Consider the following 22,911-nt stretch of genomic DNA (forward strand, 5'->3'; position numbering starts at 1 on the left):
ATGGAGATAACATCACCCAGCTAGTTTTATGTTTTAAGAATTAGTAATAATGCATATACACAGGATGTGGCACAAAACAGGTACTCAATTAGTGATAATTACATTATGAATCCCCTGCCAAGAAAGGACTCAGAAACATACTCAGGAATCCCAAAATAGCTGCTGGATGGATGGATGGATGGATGGATGGATGGATAAATAAAACTATGAACAAGTCAGTCAATTCCAGGGACCTATTTTTCCAGACTGAGCTTAAGTATCATTTCCTTGGGGAAGCTACCTTCATCCCAAGCTACACACATTTTCTCAATTATTAGGGTAGGTTTCCTACCAAAGGCAATGAGAGTAGCACAATTACATATGTATTTTTTCCCCAAAATTAAGAACAGGGCCTTGCATATAGTATACGCACAACAGATGACTGTTGACTAAAGAAATGAATGGAGATGATCAGATGGAAAGTGATTTCTGACCACTGACAGTACTACATCAAAGAGGCAAAAAAAGAGATTTAGGAATATTCCAGTTTATAAACTTTTTATTTAAAAAATAAAATTATAAACAAAGTACAGAAAAATATTGACACCTGTGATAACAAGGAAATGACTCCTAATCTTTAGGGCAGTTGTTACCCTGGAAGAGCAAAATCATGAGTTTTATAAAGAAATTTTGTTGTGCAAAGGAGGAATGTATTTTTAAAGGTTCACTTGTAATAGGTATTTGGCATTGACAAAAAAAAGTATTTCTATCTATATATTCAACATTCTGCAGCATATTTACATTCAAGTTACATTTCCAAACTCTATGCCAAATAGTCTAACTCAGCATCAAAAATCCCTAAGATATTACTAAAATTCTGTTTATTTGGTAGGAGTGCAATATGACTTTATCAGAAAATAATTTTATGTTCCTTCTAGATCAATTATATTTTAACTACTTCAACAAAATTCACTGGCCTTTTCTTCCCAGTTGAAGCCAAGCCTCTTCCAGACAAATTAAACACAAATTGAAACTTGGCTAGAAACGAAGTTATATAGTAATGTTTTTCCTCCTTCCTTATTTAAACTTCCAATGGAAGGACACTGGCTCTGATAAATTACTTTTCTTTTCCAGTAGTTAGGACATACTATGGATACAAGTTGCAGAATTTTAACTTCTTTTTCAAAGATGGCTGAAGCAATTTTCCCTTTCAGTTGTTACCAAATTCTTCATCAAAATAACATATTAAGAAACCCACATAGTTTTCTGAAAATTTTTCTCCATTTTCCCCATACATTCCTCGAATCAGATGACTTACTCATTAACAATTTGTTCATTTCTTGCTCAGTTTCTCTAAATTACACTAGGAGAGCTATCCTAATTTCCTGATAATCTTATCATTTCGTTTTCTAAATTATGATTTTATTAAAATCAACATAAATTATACATAGCTTCCATCTTTACTACAGTTCTCAGAGAAGTTTATCTGAACTTCCTGTGGGGGGAGGTGCGGTCAAGGCTCCACGGGGCCTGTCCGTCTAGGCTGGCCAAACTACAATGTCAAGATTTGAACATTCTCAGGCCTCCAAGTGATCCCAGACAAATCGAATATACTCATAATGTATCAATTCTTCCTCAGTTCTCTCAAGTTCTTTTTTTACGTCTAGTAAGATAAATGAATGACAAAACAAAGGAGACCCATGAATGTCATTTAGTGAAGCTCATTCTTTCTAACTGACTTCAGGTTGTAACTTCTCCTCCAGTACATGAGGGCTGGCAGGTGGCAGCTGGTTGCTGGGTTGACACCACTTCTAATTCAGATTCACGAACAAAAACCACTGCATCACCACTTACGTTTATAAGACACTGTGCCTATAAGAACAACAGGACATGTTCAGTCACAAACTCAACAACACGCTCATACTCTTCTGGCTACCCTGGGGGCAGTGCCGTAGAGCTGAAAAAGCGTACAACCCAAGAGAAAAATGAGCAAAGGATAAGAAGGCAATTCACAGGAAACAAAGAAACTCATTAATATAGGTATTTAATTTTTTAAAGGGATCTTTAACAATTGTGAGTTATTAACAAACTGATAAAAGAAATTTATTCTAAGATTTAACCTAAGCAACATTCCCTTGTCCCCAATTAACAGAATTATATTACTTATTAGAAATAAACAAACAGTGTGGCCCCATCATGATGTACTCTTCACCAGCAGGGCAGTTAGAACTGGACAGCATCACATTCCAAACCAGAGGGCATCTGTAACTGTCCTCCGTTAGCCATCACTGGATCCCAAAGACCCACCAAGAACGTGGAGGAAACAGTAATTTAGGAGCAAAACTTCCAGAGGTATTTAAGAATAATAACTAGTCACTGGGGATGTGAAAACAGCATCTGACCTATGCAGGACCATGGTTACCAACATATTCATTAAAACATGTTTTAAGCCTCTAGAATCAAAGAGCTTTGAAGAGCAATTCTCTTTTTCGGGGGAGGGTGGGAGGTGAAAAGGCCATGGGATACATTCACAGGTTCCCGCCATCAGAGGTTTTTAACCCCATCTCACCTGGTTTTTATTTGGATTCTCCATGAAGACACACTGCTTCATTATGTAGGAGACAACAGCATTCCCTCCCAGTGCAGCCACGTGAGCTCTCACCATCGCAAACACTTCAGCAATAAAAGCATGGAGAAAACCACTGACACCTCCTTCCTAAATGATGACGCGCAAAAAACCAAACTGGATACATGTGTAAACTAATGTACATAAAACATCAAAGAATACATATTAAAACATCTTAAGTGATCTTAATATAACGGACGATCATTTTAATTCCCTCCATAATGGGGATTTGTTGCATGAATGAACAAACAAACAAACCTTTACTGAGCACATGTCTACGACAGGGATTACTATCTTCATTTTACAGATGATGAAACTGAAGCTCAGAGAATCTGTGACGTGCCCATGACGAGCCAGGACCACAGAGCTAGCGGACAGATGCACCTCCCTCTATCAAGTCGTTCCCATCATCATTCAAATAAATTGATGGTAAATATAAACAATGAGACTTCCCTGCTATCCATATCTCCTATTCTGAAAATGAACCAGGTTCCAGTCGCACTCGTCTTTTTCAGTTTCTCAAAGGTGTGACATCTTTTCCTGCCTCGGGGTCATTGCACATGAAGGTTCCACACCCAATTTTCCACCAGGGTAACTTTTACTCAATTCTTCAGGTCCTGGTTTACATGTGACTTCCTCAGAGAAACCTTCCTTATCAGATCTAAATTAAGTTCTCCCATTATATTCTCTGACAGGCCCTGTTTTATTTCTTTATATGACTTACTATTACTAGGAGTTACCTATTAATCACGTGATTATTTATTTACTGTCCACCATGCCCGAGTTCCACTAGACTAAATCCCATCAGGTCAGGAACTGACTCTGCTGTGCTCACAACTACATACGCTAACACCTACTTCAACAGATGCACGTACTAAGTGGTCTGTACATATTACTTAGGGAATGAAATCCAATAGTTTGGGGAACTTTTTCCATGTTCAAAAACAAACAAAACAGAAACCAAAGGCTAAATGAGAGCTTAAGATGCTTTTCAACCTAAGTTTTCCACAAATTTTACTGGATGTTATTTAGAGTCTAGGAAGAAATTTCCAACTTTAAACTGGAGGTTAAGGGCAAAATTTAATACACTGTTAGAAGAACCATTCGTCCAGGTCACATCTTTCTGAAAAGTCACAGGATGCTACATAAAGTTTTGTACAGGTATCTCTGTTGGTAATTAAGGAATTAAGTGAGTTGTGTCAGCCTGCCTCTGACTCAATCATCACCTGGGACAGTTTTTTCTTTTACTTTTATCAGTTTTCCTCCTCCATCTCAAATCAAGAAATTCTGAGAGCAGAGTAACAGAGACTACAGAGGGGTACTTTTTAAAAGATTATATAATTGTAAGCAAATAATTCATCAAGCAATGAATAAATTTGGGATATTATACCATACAGTTAATACTACAAACCTCTGTTGAAAGGAACTCTACTGTGAAGTAACATTTTGGGGTATGGTTGCTTAAGCAGTAGAGAAGGCACTTAGGAAATAAAATTTTATGGATTCAAGAGTACAATATCCATGTGTTAGTAAGAGCAACCGGAAAAGGTCAATTCACCAATCTATGCCAGCTTCTCACACCCAAATTTCTGTGTCAAACTTAATAAAAGTGTCTCCTATTTTAATTCTACACTAAAAGGTTTTTGAGAGTATCTTAAGATAGTTTCTTTCCCATCTCAACACAATTAGAATATGATTTTTAAAAGTAATTTATCTTAAAGGAAACATCTATCTAATTAGTTAATCTGTCAGAAGTCACTCTCTCATTTACACAAAAACAACTTATGTTTACTCTGCACCAGGCACTGTGCTAGGTGCAGGAGGGTGAGCATGATATCAAAAATTAATAAGCAAGCTGTTATTTCCAAGAAAGTATAGAAACACTACTAGTGAAGCAATGGGGAAAAAGCATAGTTAAGTCATGTTTATAATGAACACACTTTTTAAAAATACAAACTAGTGCTGAAGTAAATTTTGAAGAGTTTATTGGGTTTCACACCTAAATAATTAAAAATTTTCCCCATTCACAATAATTTGCTTAGCAGTCCTGCTCCAAAACATAAGACAAATAGAAATATAATCTTTTCTTGAGTTTAAATTCCTCTGTAATGCAAAATATAATAGGCTGACTCTGATTCTTAACTTTGACTACATCAAGTAGAAGATTAGAACTGCTGTTACTTAAAAAACAAATTAAAGTTTAATGATACCCAGCCAGTGTGAGGTAAGAACTTGAACAAACATTTTTACACACTGATGGCAAGAGGCGAAGAAAACAAGTGGCCTCAGTCTTTTTCAGAGGAAGAAAACAATAGAGCTAAATGACATAAACAATCCCCAAGACATCCTCCATGATACAGTCCCTTACTATTTCTAAATGTAAACCCTTAAAAATTGCTATTTAAATATATCTCAGGCAAATACCTACTGAGAAGACTAAGCTGTTCTTTCAGGGCTATTTTAAACCTCTAATCAAACACGGATACATTTATTTGTTTTAGTTACCATATGATAAGGACCTGGAGTTTCTAATAACAAATGGGATTAAACCCAACACAACTCTTGGGATAATACTAGCTGCTAGAGACAATCCAGACAGGTTATGAAAAAAAGGGTGTGTGTGTGTGTGTGTGTGTGTGTATGTTACTTCTGGCAAATAAACAACCAATTTGAAACTTGTTTGGTTTTGATACTAATATCTTCAACCACAGAAAATGCACAAAAACAATTAAATAACAATTATAAAATTACCTCACGAAGAGAAGTGGTTTCCCGAATAAAAAACATGTTAATTATCCCAAGATATTTCGTTATTTTTGCTCCAGGAATGAAGGAAAGAGGTGTCATCTTAACCACGCCAACTGTAGAATTTGCACAAGGTGGAGAAGAACGATTCCGGAAATTTCCTTCACCCACTGGACTTGCTTTTTCGACTGTCACAGCTAAAATTGGAGAAAGAAGAGAAAGCATCAAGATCATATGCTGGTGACTCAATTATTCCCTAAGGTTTCCAAATAAGTGGTGACAACATTCAGCTGTCTGTGAGGCTAAGCCATGTCATCAAAGAAAAGAAATTATCATGCACTGCATGCAATTAAAAATAGAGACAGAAAGAAAAACATAAGAGGAAATGCTGGAATGGAATCTTTTGGAAGAAAAATGGCATTCCTGCAAAAGAAAATGTTGATGAGGTGGAGCTACACACACAATGATCGTTATAAAGTGAAGAAAAAGCGGTAGAGCATTAAAAATTATCTGCTGTAGGAACAAATTATCATAAGGAGAGTGTGAAAGTTGTTACATTTCCCAGTGCAGCTTTTTCCATCTTTTTTTCAGACGACTTCATCATTGTCAACTTGTAGATAAACCGTATCTTAACTAGTTGTAGTAGGTTTCTTTTCCAAACCTTCTCAATAAAACTCGTAATTTAAAAAATTCAACAAATGACCTTGGCTGTCTAAAAGTTGTTTGTTCATAAAATAACAAATAATAGCTACCACTTATCAAATAACTACTATAAAGCAGACATATATACATATATATACACACACACACATATATGTATATATATAATCCTTACAATAACCCAGCAACGTAGGTGTTATCTCCATTTTACACATGAGGAAACTGAGGCTCACAAAACTTAAATAACTTGCCCAAGGTTACACAGCTATTAAAATGGCACTACTAGGATTCAAAACCAGATCTGGCTGGTTCCATATCTTGTAATCTTCCCCCTAAAACACAGTTCCTTCCCTTTAATGTAAAATCTTTCACTCAAATACCTCAAAGTCTACCAAAACACATGGAGTATAGATAAAGAACATGTAAGTACTGATCCTGAGTCTAGCAGTGAGATAAGAGTTGACCACTTTCTCTCTGGAAATACCTCATTCTTTTATCACTCTGGATATCACTCTTAGTAAACTGACAAATACCGTACACTACCTAGTACCTTGGGTCCTGGAAGAGTGTCTCTTCAATAAGAGAGTTCATCATTTCCTTACACTAGATGATATAATATCTATTTATATACTTTCAAGAATACCTTCACAAAAATAAAATACTAAAAACACAACCCTACAGTTAAAGTTAAAAAGATCTAAAGGCCCTTCAATAGCTTTTGCTAAATGACCTTTAGAGTCTGCAGCTTTCACACTCCAATACATGATTGATTGGCAATGTTATTACTGAGTAGTCAGGTCTAGCCTTCACCACTGGGAAATCAAGGATATGCTTCTCAGATTGTAACATGGTAGAAACATCCGCCTACTTGTCTTAATTGATCCACGCCTTATGGTCTGAGCTTTCAGTTTAATGAGCTCTATCCAGCTGCTGCATCTGTCTGCAAAGGAACTGTAATCAACTGACGTTGCTGAAAACACAGACAGAAAACAAAAGAAAAAACAAAGAAAAAATATGGATGACGTCTCTTACTCGTCGTAACACTCCTTCCGATGACGTAATTTAACTGTAACTTAGGGGAAAAAGTGGTCCTTTTCAAGTCAGGTAAGAGAGATAGTAAAGAGTCAAGCTTTAGACACTGATTTGTCCAAAACCAAGTTCTCGGCTGGCTGAGAATCTTTGGTGATGTCACAGCTGTGTGGTCTCTTAGGGGGAATGGAAGCGGGTCTAACAGAGAGATCAGGGAAAGGACCATACGCTGTGTTTTAACTAACTTCATTTCCCATTCTTTTTACTTCACACTGTTTTAGCTGTTTATATTCAGGGCTTTAATTTACAATCAGAACTTTGTGAATAATTCCTTGCCCTAATTTTACCCTGAAATCAAAACTAAAAATAATGAGAATCAAATGGTAAAGAATACATGAAAAAAAATCACTAGTTAACTTATCTTTTATTAAAATATCTTCTTTCTACCAATAGTAGGAAAGCCAAAGGGTCATTTTTGTCAATATTCTATTTCCATGTCTGATTTTGGCGACAAAGCTTCTGATAACATGGGGGGAGGAGCAAGTGTGAGCCGAACAAGTTCTTATTTTAAAAAGAATAACTTTTACTACTGCCGAGCTAAAAAAACAATGTTAAAAAGCTAAAGCCTTATTTTTAGAAAGTGGGACACTATTAAAAGGCTAAAAATGTAAATATTCGTTTAATTACTATTTTGTAAGACACATTCTAACTACAATAAAGCCACATTTTGGGGTCTATTCCATCGTCCAGTGCATTTCTCTGATGTCTGTACGCTCATGAATCACCACACTAGAATTTCACACCTTTGGAGACTATTTGCTTAATTAGACAAACTCACCTCTCTGTGCAGCTGGTATACCTGAGTTAGAACTTGCACTCTCCAGGTGTTCTAATAAGACAATATGAACAACATTAGCTTGGGTGCTAAGCATATGCCAGTATCTCTTCTTTGCTCTTGGTTAATACTCTCTAAAAGCCAGACGAATAGGAGGAAATCTTTATGGCTTCATTATAAAAGTAAACCAAATAGAAGTATTTAGGTTTAAAACACAGTTTCTATTGATATATGAAAACTAGCTCCATTAATAAATACCATGCCAAGAAAGATTACTTGTTACTACAACACAAAAAAAGTTTCAGAAACTCTACACACAAAATATCAACACAGTAACAAATGTTAGTGGGATGGAAGCAGGACGTGAGAAGACTGAACAGAGAAAAGGGTCAACCTACTGGGAAGAAAATCTGAAATGAAAAACAGAAGGGAAATGTTTGTGGCGGAAGAGCCAGTAAGATTAAAAATTACAGACAAGGCAATGTCCTATGTCTCACAGATAAACACAAACCTCAGCCTGACCCGCCCCCTCACCACCAACCCCTTCATTCAAGGCCTTCGCTTTCAACAGCTCCTTCTGGAGCTATCAAGACTTTGTGGAACTAAAAGGTGACCGCTCTCCACGGAAATAACTAGGAATCCCAAACTAGAATCCTTTTTACAGTAAGCTCATAAAAGCAGCATCCTGCATTCTCCCTGATAGTTTATATTTTTACTATAGATATTTAAGTCGTTGTACAAATTTAAACAGTACTATAAAAATAGAAAACTTCATAATCTATTTCTAATGTTCAGGCTCTATCCACACTAGCATTATTTGAATTTTTGTTTCAAAGAATTTCAGAACTGAGAATATAGTGTGGCCAAGACAGAAATAACACATAAAAACACTAAGAATAATTTGGGTCAGCCAGTCTTTTTTTAAATTATAAACTAAGTAAATATATGTATTTTTGTCTCTGCTTAATGTGTTGACCTTCTGGTAATATTCTTAAATTAGCAAAAGTTAAACTTTTCAAAAATCGGATTTATAGAATGTTTCTGTTAATTGGGTGTAATGGAAGTATCTCCCGCACCCACCCCACCCCCCAATTTTTAAGGCAATGACCACAAGCTAATACTGGAGAGTGTACAGTGGCTGACAATCCTCTTACAATACAGAACTGTCCAATAAAAGGGATCACTAGGTGAGGTCCATACAATGGCTATGAGGAGATCACGCTGGACGCGCCCTGACCATCATGCCCTCAGACTATAGTTCTAGAGGGAGTATCCTCCTGATTCAGGATCCTGAGGGGCAATGGAAGCCCAGGAAGCGATGGGACCTACAGGGGGAAGACCAGAACAGAACTGACATTCGAGGCTTACCAGATCTCTAGGGACAGCTCAGCCTGGAAACAGACCCAGTGCAGAAGCTGGGACAGTAAATAGCCCACCCCAGGCTCATACATCCCAGGAGGGTCCCAGAGCTCTCATATGTCCTGTGCAGTATAGCCTCGGTAAGTATAGACACAGAAAATATAGTCGGCTTTAGGTATTCTGTGAAAGTCTTTAAAATGTGCGGATGGGAAGGAGGGGGAGGAAACTAAAAGAAAAAGTGAAAATTACTAAAATTGTCCTCTATACCTTGATATTATCTTGGTAATACGGAATTCTCTAGTAGCAACTGTATATAATTTAATGGCAAGTACCCATGAAAAGAGCTTAAACATGTGGAAGGTATCTGTTCCCATCTCTAAATATGTCAGGTGGAAAAAAACAAAGGTATACAATGATCTGTAGAATATTTGTGTTTTTAAAAAAGGATACAGTATCTTTGCAAAGACAGACAATAAGCTGTTAAAGAGTATCTGCCTCTTGGGAAGGAAAATGAAGGGAGAAGGAAGCTTTATTTTGGACAATGTGATTTTTTTTGTAGTATTTGAATTTCTCACCATGTACACTTAGTACACTTACTACTTTTCCAAAATAAATTTTACGAAAGGTAGGGAAGAGGAGAAACAAGAGAGGGAAAATATTTATTCCCTGCCCTCAAATATGAATGTGTTTGAATTAAAATTTGAAAAGAACAAAACTTTTCAATTAGAGGTATGGAGGGAAAGGCTGAGCGACGAGATTTTTGACCTCACTGAAGGAGAGCAGGTTCATCTCCTAACATGCTTGCCAGGATGCTCATGTTTTCTCTCAGAGAAAAGGCCCAAGAGGAGCTGGTCCTGGCAGCAGCTGGACGTCAGCACCTCGGACTGCTCTGAACACCTCAAGTACCTCATGACCTCAGACTCGCGGTCACTCTGCTCCTTCCGATTACAGTTTGGCTTCCCAGGTAGTAACAGGCTTTTCACAAGAGAAGGAACTGCAGGTATTAGCTGTCCGGCTCACGGACGAAGCAGTAATTCTGCTTAAGAATAAATAAATCCGTATGCAATCTCTAAGCCAATACTTAAAAAAAGACAACATATTTCATACTCAGGGGTAGAAATCTTCTAGAAGTCCTTTGGGCTTTGTTGAGGAGCTGGCACCCAGTTCTGGCTATTTGCACACCTCTGTGGAAGAGTTTGACACAAATACTTCGTATGCGAGGTCCCCACTGTAGCTGCAAAGACAGTCTACATCAAGCCACCCAGCAGCCCACTTCTCTTAGCATTTCCTTTCCCACTGAATACAATTTTGCTTTTTTGAAAAGTCACCAGTTACTGATAATCCCGCTATCCCTCAAAAAACAACCCTAGAAAGTTACTGAGGCAAACAGAACATGCAGATTGACTATTTTCTTACTACACTTGAGCAATTTTTAACAGGCCTTAGCGGAGTGGGGAGGGGGATTAACCTAGATTAAAGCAGTTTAGTGGAAATGAGCATATAGATGAAAAACAGAAAAAAAATGTGGCAAGAATTCCTCCTCCCTCAATTAGACACCTGCCAGTGCTTCCGAAGTTGAGATGCTTCCATTCTCCTAAATAACCAATGACAAAGGTATGGGTTAGCTATGATAAAGTTTTACACTGACTACTCTTCTAACAACTTACTTTCTACCATTAAAATTTACAGATCACCTGTGCTTTGAATAGCTAAAAAGTATTTGAGATAATCTTTTCCAGTCACCCTAAGAAAATTACAGAATTTGAAAAACCTCCTGCAAATTCTGAAAAGATTCTCTGGCAGATTAAAATATATGCAATCTGGAGTCCTTAAACTGTATGCTTTATTTTCCTGTTTAACCACTCTTAGTTTTAAATTATTATGATCAAAATTTGGTTTTATGTCCCTTTAAGCACTTCCATCAACCTATAATGCATTGATCAGCTATGTCTTATAACGATAAAATCTGGCTTAATGACTGAGTTAAACAAATGATGTATATAAACATTCAGTATAAATCTGGTCCATAATGGTCTTTAAATATTGGTGGATTGATAATGAAATTGCCATATTATAGTTAAAAATTACTAAGGCATACAGAAAGACACAAATTGCTTCGATCTGGATATTCCACTGGTAAAAAAAAAAAAATTCAACTACATAGCTACACAGGTAATACATACAGTAGATGACAAAAGACAATTAGCTGCCCTATTTGAGTCATTATAGCTTCCAACCCTGGGTGTGCAACATTCTAACTCACTTTTCTTCTTCAATCCCCATCATTCACTCTTCCTCTCACTCCCATCCTTTGTATCCTTTTTTCCAAATAATCCTTGTTTTGGGTCAGTAACCCAATTCAATTTTCTTTGCTTTTCACTCCCTCTTCCTCTGACTCTGGATTTCACTGCCCTTGAGCTCTTGGAGAAGCTAAGATTCCTTATTTCTACTTCTCCATCAACTCTTTCTTTCCTTCCCACTTCTTGGGTGAGGTTTTCACATTTTCCACTCTTTAGTTTCTATTTTCCTCTCATTCTCCTTCCCCTCAGCATTTTTCTCCTTTCAGGACCCCTCACTCACTGCTGTGGCCACGGATAACATAAAGAACTTTAGCATTTTTTATAGTTGCTACCATTTGGTCACAGTGACAAAATATATCTTAAAAAAGTAAGAGAGAAAACAGACATGCAATGAACTCTTAATACATAAAAACGTTTTTAGTTAGCATAAAGAATTATATATACTTGTAAGAATTCAGAACCATTAGTTTGGCAGGAAAAAGGAAAAGCTAACTTTTGTAGTTCCTATAGATTTATATTTCTAATTACAAGTTTAAAATAATGTGAGGCAGGTCATTTAAGTTTAAAAAATTAAACTGTCTTTTAAAATCAAATTTGGTTTAACAAAAAGTAATTCTGATAGCCTACCATAAAAATAAAGAAAAAAGCTTCAAATGTGGATATCTAATTATGGAGTATAATATATTGAGGGTGTAAGCAAACTTGTTTTCTTTTTTACTGTAACCCAGAATTTGACCTATATTTGTCTTATTCGTCAGCAACTGCTCAGTGAAAAAAGAACTTCTCCCAGGCTATAGCTAATGCCACTGAATGTGAGGATACCACCCCAGCATAAAGCAAAATGAACACAGAAACAAGGGTGGTATAAAAAACTTTTCCTCTATACAGTTTCATCCAACAGTATATAAATACTAAAACTGACTTAATTAAACCCTTTTATAGCCTTAAACTCTCAGAATTTTAATGAAAGCAATTATCTTACTATAGATTAGATTTATAAAATATTTGAGATCTATTTATAGTGGTATATAATTCAGACACATTTGTCTAATATAAGTTCTTAAGTCCCACAATATGGTATCAAATATCTCGAGATTCAGGTCTTTAGACATGTATCTAAAGTAACATGCCAACCTTTTACAGAAATTACATGCATAAAATTTTTAAGATTAATTACAGTTCATGAGAAATATCTTATTGATTTTTAAAAAATTTTTACCCAGATTACATTCACTCAGATTCCTTATTTTTACTATATTTGCTCCATCTTTTTTCATTTTCATTTCATAAAAATATATCATTTTTAAAGCCTCTTAAAAAACCATTTCAGAGTGAAGTGACAGATATTCAGAAAGCTGACATGTAGATATTAATGAGGAGGAAAAAACATTATGAAAGTGGTATAAAAAATTTGCTATAGTCATCTTTTTTCTTAATAGTTTCATATTTTAAAAAAAGTAATTTATGGTGATGCCACATTATCTCTGTTCCTCATAGTATTCATCAAAGAATTTTGATGACCTTCACATGATAATGTCCTTTAAGAAATTACTTAGGCTCAGCAGGTTTTAATATTTCAAATCGGAAAAACCATAGTAACTATCAAGGTAACACCAAATCAACCACAAATTTGAGACATACATCAAACTATTCTGTTACCTTGAGAAACAAAATATGTAACAAATATAACAAAAGATGGAAGGAAAAAAAAATTAAGCATGGATGGACAATTCAGGCCCAAGCTTACTCTACACTGTCAGTTAGGAAACATGTTATTGAAGCATCTTTTCTTCACATAATACTCACTCATTTTCAATAACACAAAAAGATAAGGAAAGGTTTATCTACAAGCGAAAAGATGGAAGTATTAATAAACATACTGTGCATAGCTCTTGAGAGTACTCTGTCAACATAAAAAGAAATAAAAAATTTTAATAAATTATGCCATTTGTGATAAGAACATGAAAAATAAATTCGTATTCAAAGTTTTCAGAATTAAAAAAGATAAATCTCGATCAGCTTAGCTAACTGACCTAACAAAACTATAAAAACTATATATTTATTTACTTATCAGTATTAGTTAACTTTTAAACCTCTTGTGGTTGCAGATAAGAAAGTAGAGAAGTTCTCGGAGCATTTATTCCTCACCCTCACCTTTCTCTCTCCCACCTATTTCCTCTAAACTGCTAAGCTTATCTTTTCCCAGATATTTCTATTCTCTATTCAAAGCCTTCCTTCATGTTACAATGTTCAATTACTACATTCATGATATGACACTCTATTATTACACTTTTCAGACCTTTTCAAAACCAATTCTATCCTCAAATTTTCCAAAATACTTTGAGATAACTTTTTCTAATATATACATCATAGCCCATGTTCTCCTGGCAAAACATGAGGAAGCAAAGACAATACATAAGCATGCAACGTAAACCACAATTTACACGACTTTAAAAAAAATAAACAGATAAACTTTTTAGTGTTCGTTGATGATTTTAAAATGTAACATTCAAGGAAAGGCACATAGGTTTTATAGTTAAGCACTTAGTATTAAAGTTTTATATATATTAGTATTAGATGTGATGATATTGATCATTATGAAGCTGACAATGGTGACGATGATGATGATGATGATAAGGGTGGCATGATCTGATTCAGTGATTTTCAAACTCTTTGAAACACTTTCTTCCAACAAAACCATATATAGAAAGCTGATACATAAAGCGTAGTGCATTGAAGCTGCTCTAGTTCAGAAGTAAGGGGTCTAGAGACCTATCTTCTCACCCCCCCGGCACCTTGCCTCCTGGAAGGCCATGAGGCACCTCTGAAGAAACCCTATGGTCTGGAGGAACAGAGTTTAAAAATCATTGGTTTAACTGATTTGAAGTTATTTGGAAAATTAATTAACAGAAGCTCAGTGTGACCTCAGGCATAATTTAGCTTTTATGTTTTTAATAATAGGGACATGTTAATAATTGAAGAAACATAAACTATAGAAACTCAAGAAATCAGAGAATTTTAAAGGCTAGAGAGAATCTTAATCCTTTCACATTTTACAAATGAGGAACTAAGACTTAAGTGGCTTAATTAGAGGTTACCTGGCCCAAGTTCTCACACTTTATCAGTAGCAGAACTGAGAAGAAAAGCCAGGTCTCTTGGTTTATTACTCCACCTATGGCCCCTCTCCATGCTCCTTAAAATAAATTGCAAATATTTTAGGGATTGTTCAGATATGACTCATTCTACTCAAATTCTTCTTTCCTTGTTTTTAAGTTCAGAGTATCATTTGTGCAAAATATACTAATGACTTCAAAAAGCACTAGTTCTCATTACCTTTGAAAATATTTTGAAAGCTATTGCAGAAACTGTAAGTTATCAATATAGATATGGCCAATTTACAGAGTTTAAATCTAATCTTCTGCAGAATTCAGTAGCTATTAACAACATGGTAAAGTTGAGCTAACAGGGACCCCAAATCCACAAATAAATATTTGTATAGGTTAGCAATTGATCAAACCTTTTCATCGTTGCTGATTGGGTTTTTGGTTTTGGTTTCCCCCTCGCCACCACTGCTGGGTAAGGATAAAAGAAGTGATACCTAAAAGTGGTTTGGAACTAACCCTGTGTTAAATATAAGTTTCTGTAGAAAATAGGTGTTTAAAATAAAATCCTATCTAGTCAGTTCAAGGAAGATTCTAGACTCTTCTGCTTTTTGTTCTGAAAGCTATGTTTAAGTTATAAATCTGAACTCAGATTGTCTTTGGATTTGATTTTTCCTCTCTATTCTTTCAAGAAATTCCCTATGGAGTTCTAAATTAGAATTTTAATTTAGACAAAAAGGAAAAAGAACCACAGTTACCATGTTAGAAAGTTCAGAATCTGAAAGTAGCTTCTTTTCAGCTTCAAAATATGAGACAAGATCTATTTATCTACACAGGCCTTGCACTGATTTAGTAAAGACTCTATTGACATATAGGCAATGTGAATATAAAACTATGCTGTATTATAACTAATATGGTATCAGATAAAGTTACTGACAAGTAGAAACCATAAAATAATGTCACTTGTATTATAAAACGGAAAAATTAGAAAGGCCAATTTGGTTTTAAATAACAAAAGCACCATTTCTAAGAATAAAAAATTTAGGAAAAAACACAAACTACATTTATTGTGTATGTAATGCTACAAGATAAGGTACAGTAATTCTGAAATTTTTATAATAAAAATTACACTGACATCAGAAGAGAAATGGAAAAAAACACCTCCCACTTTTCTCCAAAGATTGTACAGATCTAAGTAGATCTACTGCTATTGAATTAAGGGACAATCATTTTGCATTTGAAAAAATGTTCCTCAAATATAACCAAGACACCCAAAAGACAGAAAGCTCATCCCTTTCTCACTTGTACTAACCTCCACCCAAAACCTCTCCACATAGCTTCTGAAGAAAATAAGTATTCTGTTTGTCTATGAAAATCTAAAAATTTTTGCCGAAGGTTAGTGTTGCTAGAAAAAAATTTACCAGATATAATATAAATATCAAAATATACCATATGTGAATAGTTACTTTGGGAAATCCAAATCTCTGAAAATAAAACTTTAATACATTTGAGTTACAAGAATGGAATATCACACAAAAAATTACCTTAATAAGTTATGATGAGATTACTTGAGAAATTAAAATAAAAGGAACATTACTCTCTCCCCTTTATGAACATGAAGAAACATACAATAAGGAAATGAAGAATAAATCTCCATCTCAAAATTAAGATTACCTACAGTGAAGAAGCAAGTGAAAGGATCTAGAAACTAATATTTGTGCTTGCATTTCCCTTATTTAACCAACCTTTAGCCGGTGGAAAAGGATGAGAAGGAAGTGAATCTGAACAGAGTTCGAGGGGAAACTGTAGAAGTTCTTCATTATCTGTAGAGGCTTGAGAGGCAGGAAAAACACAAGTTAATTAGTAATGATCTCTTACTAGTTTTTTAAAAATTACTCTGGGATAACATATAAATTTCCCCCCAACTCAGTTAATTCTGGTTGTTTTGTCCTTGCTTTCTTCCATGGGGGTCCTTTACCTGCAGACACTGAGAGTGGTTGCTATCTTCTCTGGTGGGGCTCTTGTAGATTTAGAAAGGGTAATGTATATAGATCTCTTAGCACAGTGCCTGGCAAAGAATAAGCACTCACTAATGATTATTATTATCCTACTTTTTGTACTATACTAGTTCTATGACACTTAAACCAGTTATTATCTATATTTTTTGATAAATATCTGAACACAGAATCATTTAATACATCTATCTGATATTAATTCAATGCTATAGATGTAGGATATATTCAACTTAAAAAATTTTAGATTAATCATGAATATTTATTTAGCCAGTAAGTCATTCAACTTTAGAAAGTACACTATATTTCCCTCTTCTTTTTTTTCAGAACACACAAATGGTTTCTAAGATTTTGCATTTCTTTGGAATATATTAAGCATGGTACTTCCTAAATTTTACTGGATAAAGAACAACTCTGAGAATCTGCTGAACACTATGGGACCTTTCCTGAGAAAAATCCATGGTGCTTGCTACATCAGTTGGTTCTCAGATGCCTTGAGGACCTCCCCAGAATTCCTAGGATAGGAGCCTCTAAATTACTGCAGAACTAATGTTATAAGCTAACTCTAAAAAACAGCAGCATTTTCTATGTAAATAGCAGCCAAACACCTATTCATGTGTGAAAAATATCGTCAGCCATATGCTTATCCACAGTTATCTTGATAAAGAAAACAGAAAAAGTGACAGTATCCTGTCAAGAAACACGTCATTTATTTATTCTACCTATCCTCTATATTTTATCACTGAACTATAACACAGACAAACATGAAATATGCTCCCATCTACCATAGGTTTACCTCTTTGCAATGACTTCTCAGCATGTGTTTTTGTGGTCTGTAAAGCCTGATTTTTGTCAAAAGTTATTGCAACTGCTGTGACTGTAACCTAGAATCACAGAAACAATATGATTAGCAAAACAATCATTCCCCAAAAAAGCTTCTTATAATTCTTTTTCAGTACCATGGAACAACTTATACAAACTGGGTAATTTGCCTTTCCGGTTAAGATTCTCAACCAGAACTGCACATAAACTCAGACATTCAGACTACAACTAAGCCCAACATGTATACCTAAACGTAGGTATTCCAGAAAGAGCTCAAAAACCTTCTCTAAAAGATGGGGTCTAGAGAAGTCGCACAGAAGCACACCTTCTAGTGTACATACGCTGGAACACACATATGAGTACACCTTCAGATAACTAGAGTTCACAAAAGTGAAACAGACAGACAAGGTCTGACTCATACTAGTACGTTTAAAAATATTTTGAAGTAAAGCAGCTTATACTTCTTTAATTATGGCAAATGTATAATATTAAAACAGACCAAAGTTAGAAATCTTCTTTAATAACAGACTGAACCTTAATTACCTGAATTAATTCATCTTCAGGGAGAGATACTGTAAAATTTACATGGCAAAGGCAGCAGGGGATCATAGACCGTAGTTTAAAATACAGGCTCTACACAAAAGAAAATATTAGTAATATCATTTCTTTTAATTTAAAAATTTATAAAAACTGATCTTTTAATGTACATTATACTATGGCAAATAAAGTTGAGAAGATTAAAACACTTCTGTTTCGTCTATTCTTTCATTAAGAATACATTTTTAATATCTAAGCAGACAATAAGATTTAATCATATTTCTAAGTCATAAAAAAATACGGGGTTTTTTAAATTTACAAATATAGATTTTTATGAAGTTTAACGCTATGAAATAACTTAAAATATATTCCTTTTATAGTGTGGCATATTAAGATGGAGAGGACATCTTTAGCATTTTACTTGATGACAGGTTAAGACTGATAAGTAAATAAAAATAATTCGGCCTGCAACTGTGTAAGGTATTCCAGACAATATACTTTTCTTCTTTAATTTCATGGTCCTGAGGAGTTTTAGCTAAAGTATAGTTAGTCAAAAGGTTCCTACCTTGAGCAAGTTTTCACAGAGATCATTAAAATTCTTATTGAGGGCTTGATTAGTTAGATTAAGGCTGCTTAATCGGATTACTCTTACTGATGTGAACATCTAAATATGGGGAGATATAATGGCATGTCATTTCATTATTTTGAACTAAATACTGTAACAGAAAATAAACAATCATAACTACTGTGGTATTTTTTTTAAAGATAAGATTTTAACTGCAGTAAAGAGGCCAAAAAGAAAACATATATTAAGAAAAAACTTGTTAAAGTCACATATGCTATATTTGCTTAAAATAAAGAATAAAAGGTTTACCTGTATTTCAGATGTCCAATTATTTATACCAGGCATAATTTCTGTATTACAACTATAAAAGCCTGTCAAAATAAATTATAGGGAAAACATATGATAACATTTCATTTATTTTTGTGTTAAAGAATAACATTTTGGGGGGCTTCCCTGATGACACAGTGGTTAAGAGTCTGCCTGCCAATGCAGGGGACACAGGTTCGAGCCCTGGTCTGGGAAGATCCTACATGCTGTGGAGCAACTAAGCCCGGGCACCACAACTACTGAGCCTGCACTCTAGAGCCCACGAGCCACAACTACTGAGCCCACATGCCACAACTACTGAAGTCCACGTGCCTAGAGCCCGAGCTCCACAACAAGAGAAGCCACCGCAATGAGAACCCCACGCACTGCAACGATGAGTAGCCCCCGCTCGCTGCAACTAGAGAAAGCCGTGTGCAGCAACGAAGACCCAATGCAGCCAAAAATGAATAATAAATAAACTAATAAAAAAAAAAGAATAACATTTTTCAATTATTACATGAAGTTCTAACTAAGATCCATTCATTCTTTTTTTCTAAAACTCTATATCTCTGGGAAACTTTAGACCATGTTAATAAATTATCATGGTTTTTTTGTAATGCATAAACATAAAAGGATTAAAAATCAGTTCACCTAAGTTCTAATGTAAATATTTTTAAACGATGTGGTTTCAATCTTGGAACAGCAAAGAATGTGACAGAAGGTAACACTGATAAAGCCGTTAAAATAAAGTTAGTGCTATAATAATTATGAACTGAAATACTGATATGCAAAACTAGTCAAATCTCCAGGTAATTTTTCTCTGTTCACCTGAAGGAGGCGGAACATCAGTGAGTAGAGAATGTACGTCTTCCATAGCATCTGTGTCATCGATCTGAAAATGAAAGAATGAACCATCACATAAGTAGTAAATATATAATTGTTTCAAATTTTTAAAAATTGTTTTTATTATTTATTAAATAGAAAATGTAAGAGTCAAGGAAAAGTAGGGCCATTTTTCCCTAAGTTAAAATACAAAACTTGAAAAAATTTTTGTAGTATCTATAAATTTTTCCCCAATAATTATAAATACTTCTAAATGAAATATTTTACATTATAAAGTATATTGAGTTTTAAAAAAATTGAGCCTTTTCTCAAGTCTTTATGAGGGCATGTTCCAAAAGATTTACAAAGATAACAAGCAATCATTATCTCTATTTGTTTAAATTAATAAAGTGCAATTTAAAAAATCTTTTGACTAAATACAGAACTGCTTTAAAATAAAATTACATAGGGGTAAATTTAAAGGCATGTCTTAAAAGAATAAGTACAAATTCCATTTTTCCTACATCACAATATTCTGTTGTGAATTATAAGTAATGAACATATCCAACTGGACATATATTGACATTCATCTGTACACTGGGGATCTAAGTCCTGACTTACACCCGAGATGTCAAGAACCACTTTCACTTCCACTTTGCTTTAGCCACTCACAGTCATGGCCATAACTCGGTTGTGGTATTCCCCAAAACATTCTACACTCAGATCTCCAGCATTCTCCAACTATAACCCCCATCTCTCTCACTGTATCTACACCTTGCCCTCTTCTGCCCATACTCCAGTCACTTCTGTTCTCTACTTAGCCAGGATCCTTGGATCAGAAAATATGAAAAATGCTCTGGATCAAAGTGAAAGTAACCCTCATCTGGAGGGTTTGCTAAACAGATTCCTGGGCCCCACCTTGAAATTTTCATTTACTAGGTCTGAAGTAGGGGCCACAGAGTTTGCATTTCTTACAAGCTCCCAACTGTTGCTGATGCCACCATCACAGGGCACTTTGAGTACAACTGCTCTAAACTGTACCCTGGAACTTTTTATTCCTTAACCTTTTACCAACCTCCATTTTTCTTCTCCATTCTCAGACTGTAGAGATTATGAGAAAGAGGCACAAATTCATATAGTTTGAGTTTTCTACAAGGTAACACTCTCACCTCAGTTAAGCCTTGAGCATCTCCCACAGCTGACATCCTGATCACATTCAAGGGCACTATTCTAGACTCTTCAAACCTCCAATCCCAACCCAATACAATTCTACTGGCACCTTCCTGCTTTATTGAGATCCAGGTATCTGATTTTTTCTCTCAACTGGCACCTTACCAGAAAACATTTCTAAGTATCTTCATTTATTTTCCTTTCCTTCAATATCAAAGGAAGATCGTCTATCCTTTCAGAGCTAACCATTCTACAGGGGAGTGCATGGGAAGAAGGTCTGTGAGGGCACAGGCTCCATAAACCTTTCATGTCACATTTATTCTCCAAGAAAGTTAGTTCATTCTGGATGCGTTTTTACAATGAAAGTTCAATTACACCCTCTGAATTCAGTAAAAAAACACTACACTCAGAATTCACAGTGCTTATATTATTGTGTTAAATGTAAAAATGTTATAATTATAGTAACATGTTATAACATATAAAGCAGGTAATAATTATAGTAAGTGAAAGAAGAGAACCATCTTATTGAAATTAATCCAAGTTTACAAAAAAAGCTCCAAAAGTTTAATATTTTAATTATATTTCAACCCAAACACTAATTTTTCCAAAACAAAGTTTTCCAAAACTTTTTTAACTTTTGTTAAACAAAAGATATGTTAACAAGTTTGTTGTAATTTCTGTAATAAAATATTCTTTTGATATTTTTAACAGTTGTAATGATACAAAAATATCACACCAATTTAGGACCTGACTGCAAAAATATATATCTTATCTTCCAAAAACTTTAAGAAATTAGTCCAATGCAATAATACCTCCAAAACAAATGCATCTTTTTTCCCATGTGAAAGGTCCAATTCTGTAACTTCATCAGAGCTTTCTGATTGAGATCTCAAAAGTCTTGAGCGTTGTCTAGGTTCTGGAATGGGTGATCCTATAATCTCTTCACATATCTCCTAAAAGAAATATAATTGATTTATATCATATGACTGTCTTTTTCTGTTTTGGGGTGTTTTTGTAAACTGCAGTCTTTTTTTTTTTATTGAGGTACAACTGACATGTAACATATTAGTTTCAGGTGTTCAACATAGTGATTTGATATTTGTATGCTTCAGTCTGGTTTTACATTTTTATATTAACAGAAAACTACCGGGGGGGAGAGGAGTATGTAAAATGTATTCATAGTCCATATTTAAGTATAACCTTTATGACTAATTAACCTTTTACAGAGTACATAGTTATTTCCTTTAATTGGTAATAACAACCTTCATACACTAATCCAGAAACCATCACAGACACAGCAAGACAACACTGACATCTAGTGTAAAAAGAGGACACTACAATTAGTAGGGAATTGGCGGTCCTTCCAGATCAGAAGGTATTTTCTACTCAGCATTTAAAAGTCTTAATAACCTGTAAAAAATTAAAGATTTATGTACCCAAATAAGATTCTAATCTTTTATATCTTATGCAGTGGTAATTTTTCAAAGCCTCACATAGTAAAATGTGGAATATGATATATGTATCTATGTATGTGTATATTTATATAATACACATATTATACATGTATTTGCTATGCAACTTATTTAGCTAAATAAACTTTGATAGTTACAGTAATGATCTTTTTGAGGTCAGTGTAGGCTACAATCTTATATGGGTTAGTAAGCTTTCACCCATTTTTTAGCCAAAGATCACAGCTAATCAGAGGTTCTAAATATCTGCTGGCCACAAGGAATATCAAGAGAATGTGGGTATGTAAGCACAAATGTAAAAGACACAGCCTGTTGTTGGTGTAACAGAACTATCTTTTAAAAAAAAAAAGGATTATTTTAAAAAAGGTTTTTCAAAAATGTTTTCAATGTTCATTGCTAGGGCATACCTTGCGTAAGACTGCAACCACACAGTTTCATAACACAGTTACCTCTGCAGCACCTTTGCATCCATTTATCTTACTTACACTCCACATTAACCTGCCCTAGATAAACCTGACAGGGTACCTATTACAGTGACTACAAAAATGAGAAAGAAAAGACTCTGTATTCTTGA

The 22,911-nt window shown here is 34.7% G+C and overlaps 1 protein-coding gene across 3 annotated transcripts in view; it reads right to left on the bottom strand.

Annotated features, from left to right (window-relative positions):
• Positions 1–520: 520 nt before the first annotated feature.
• The window catches only part of C2CD5 (C2 calcium dependent domain containing 5), an 86,241-nt gene continuing 63,850 nt past the window's right edge, over positions 521–22,911 (bottom strand). The window contains exons 16-27 of one of the 3 annotated variants that reach the window (XM_081249197.1): positions 21,681–21,821; positions 19,705–19,768; positions 18,880–18,941; positions 18,571–18,669; positions 18,012–18,101; positions 17,443–17,530; positions 16,380–16,466; positions 7,878–7,928; positions 6,879–6,980; positions 5,357–5,547; positions 2,549–2,695; positions 521–1,851 (exon numbers count right to left, since the gene is read on the bottom strand). In XM_081249197.1, the coding sequence (XP_081105323.1) occupies positions 1,720–1,851; positions 2,549–2,695; positions 5,357–5,547; positions 6,879–6,980; positions 7,878–7,928; positions 16,380–16,466; positions 17,443–17,530; positions 18,012–18,101; positions 18,571–18,669; positions 18,880–18,941; positions 19,705–19,768; positions 21,681–21,821 (1,254 nt within the window). In that variant the 3' untranslated portion in view covers positions 521–1,719. The remainder of the gene's footprint in view (positions 1,852–2,548; positions 2,696–5,356; positions 5,548–6,878; positions 6,981–7,877; positions 7,929–16,379; positions 16,467–17,442; positions 17,531–18,011; positions 18,102–18,570; positions 18,670–18,879; positions 18,942–19,704; positions 19,769–21,680; positions 21,822–22,911) is intronic. The other 2 variants (XM_081249198.1, XM_081249199.1) reach the window with 2 other exon arrangements.

Source organism: Mesoplodon bidens (assembly GCF_964165515.1).
Source record: "Mesoplodon bidens genome assembly, chromosome: 11".
Classification (NCBI taxonomy): Eukaryota; Metazoa; Chordata; class Mammalia; order Artiodactyla; family Ziphiidae; genus Mesoplodon; species Mesoplodon bidens.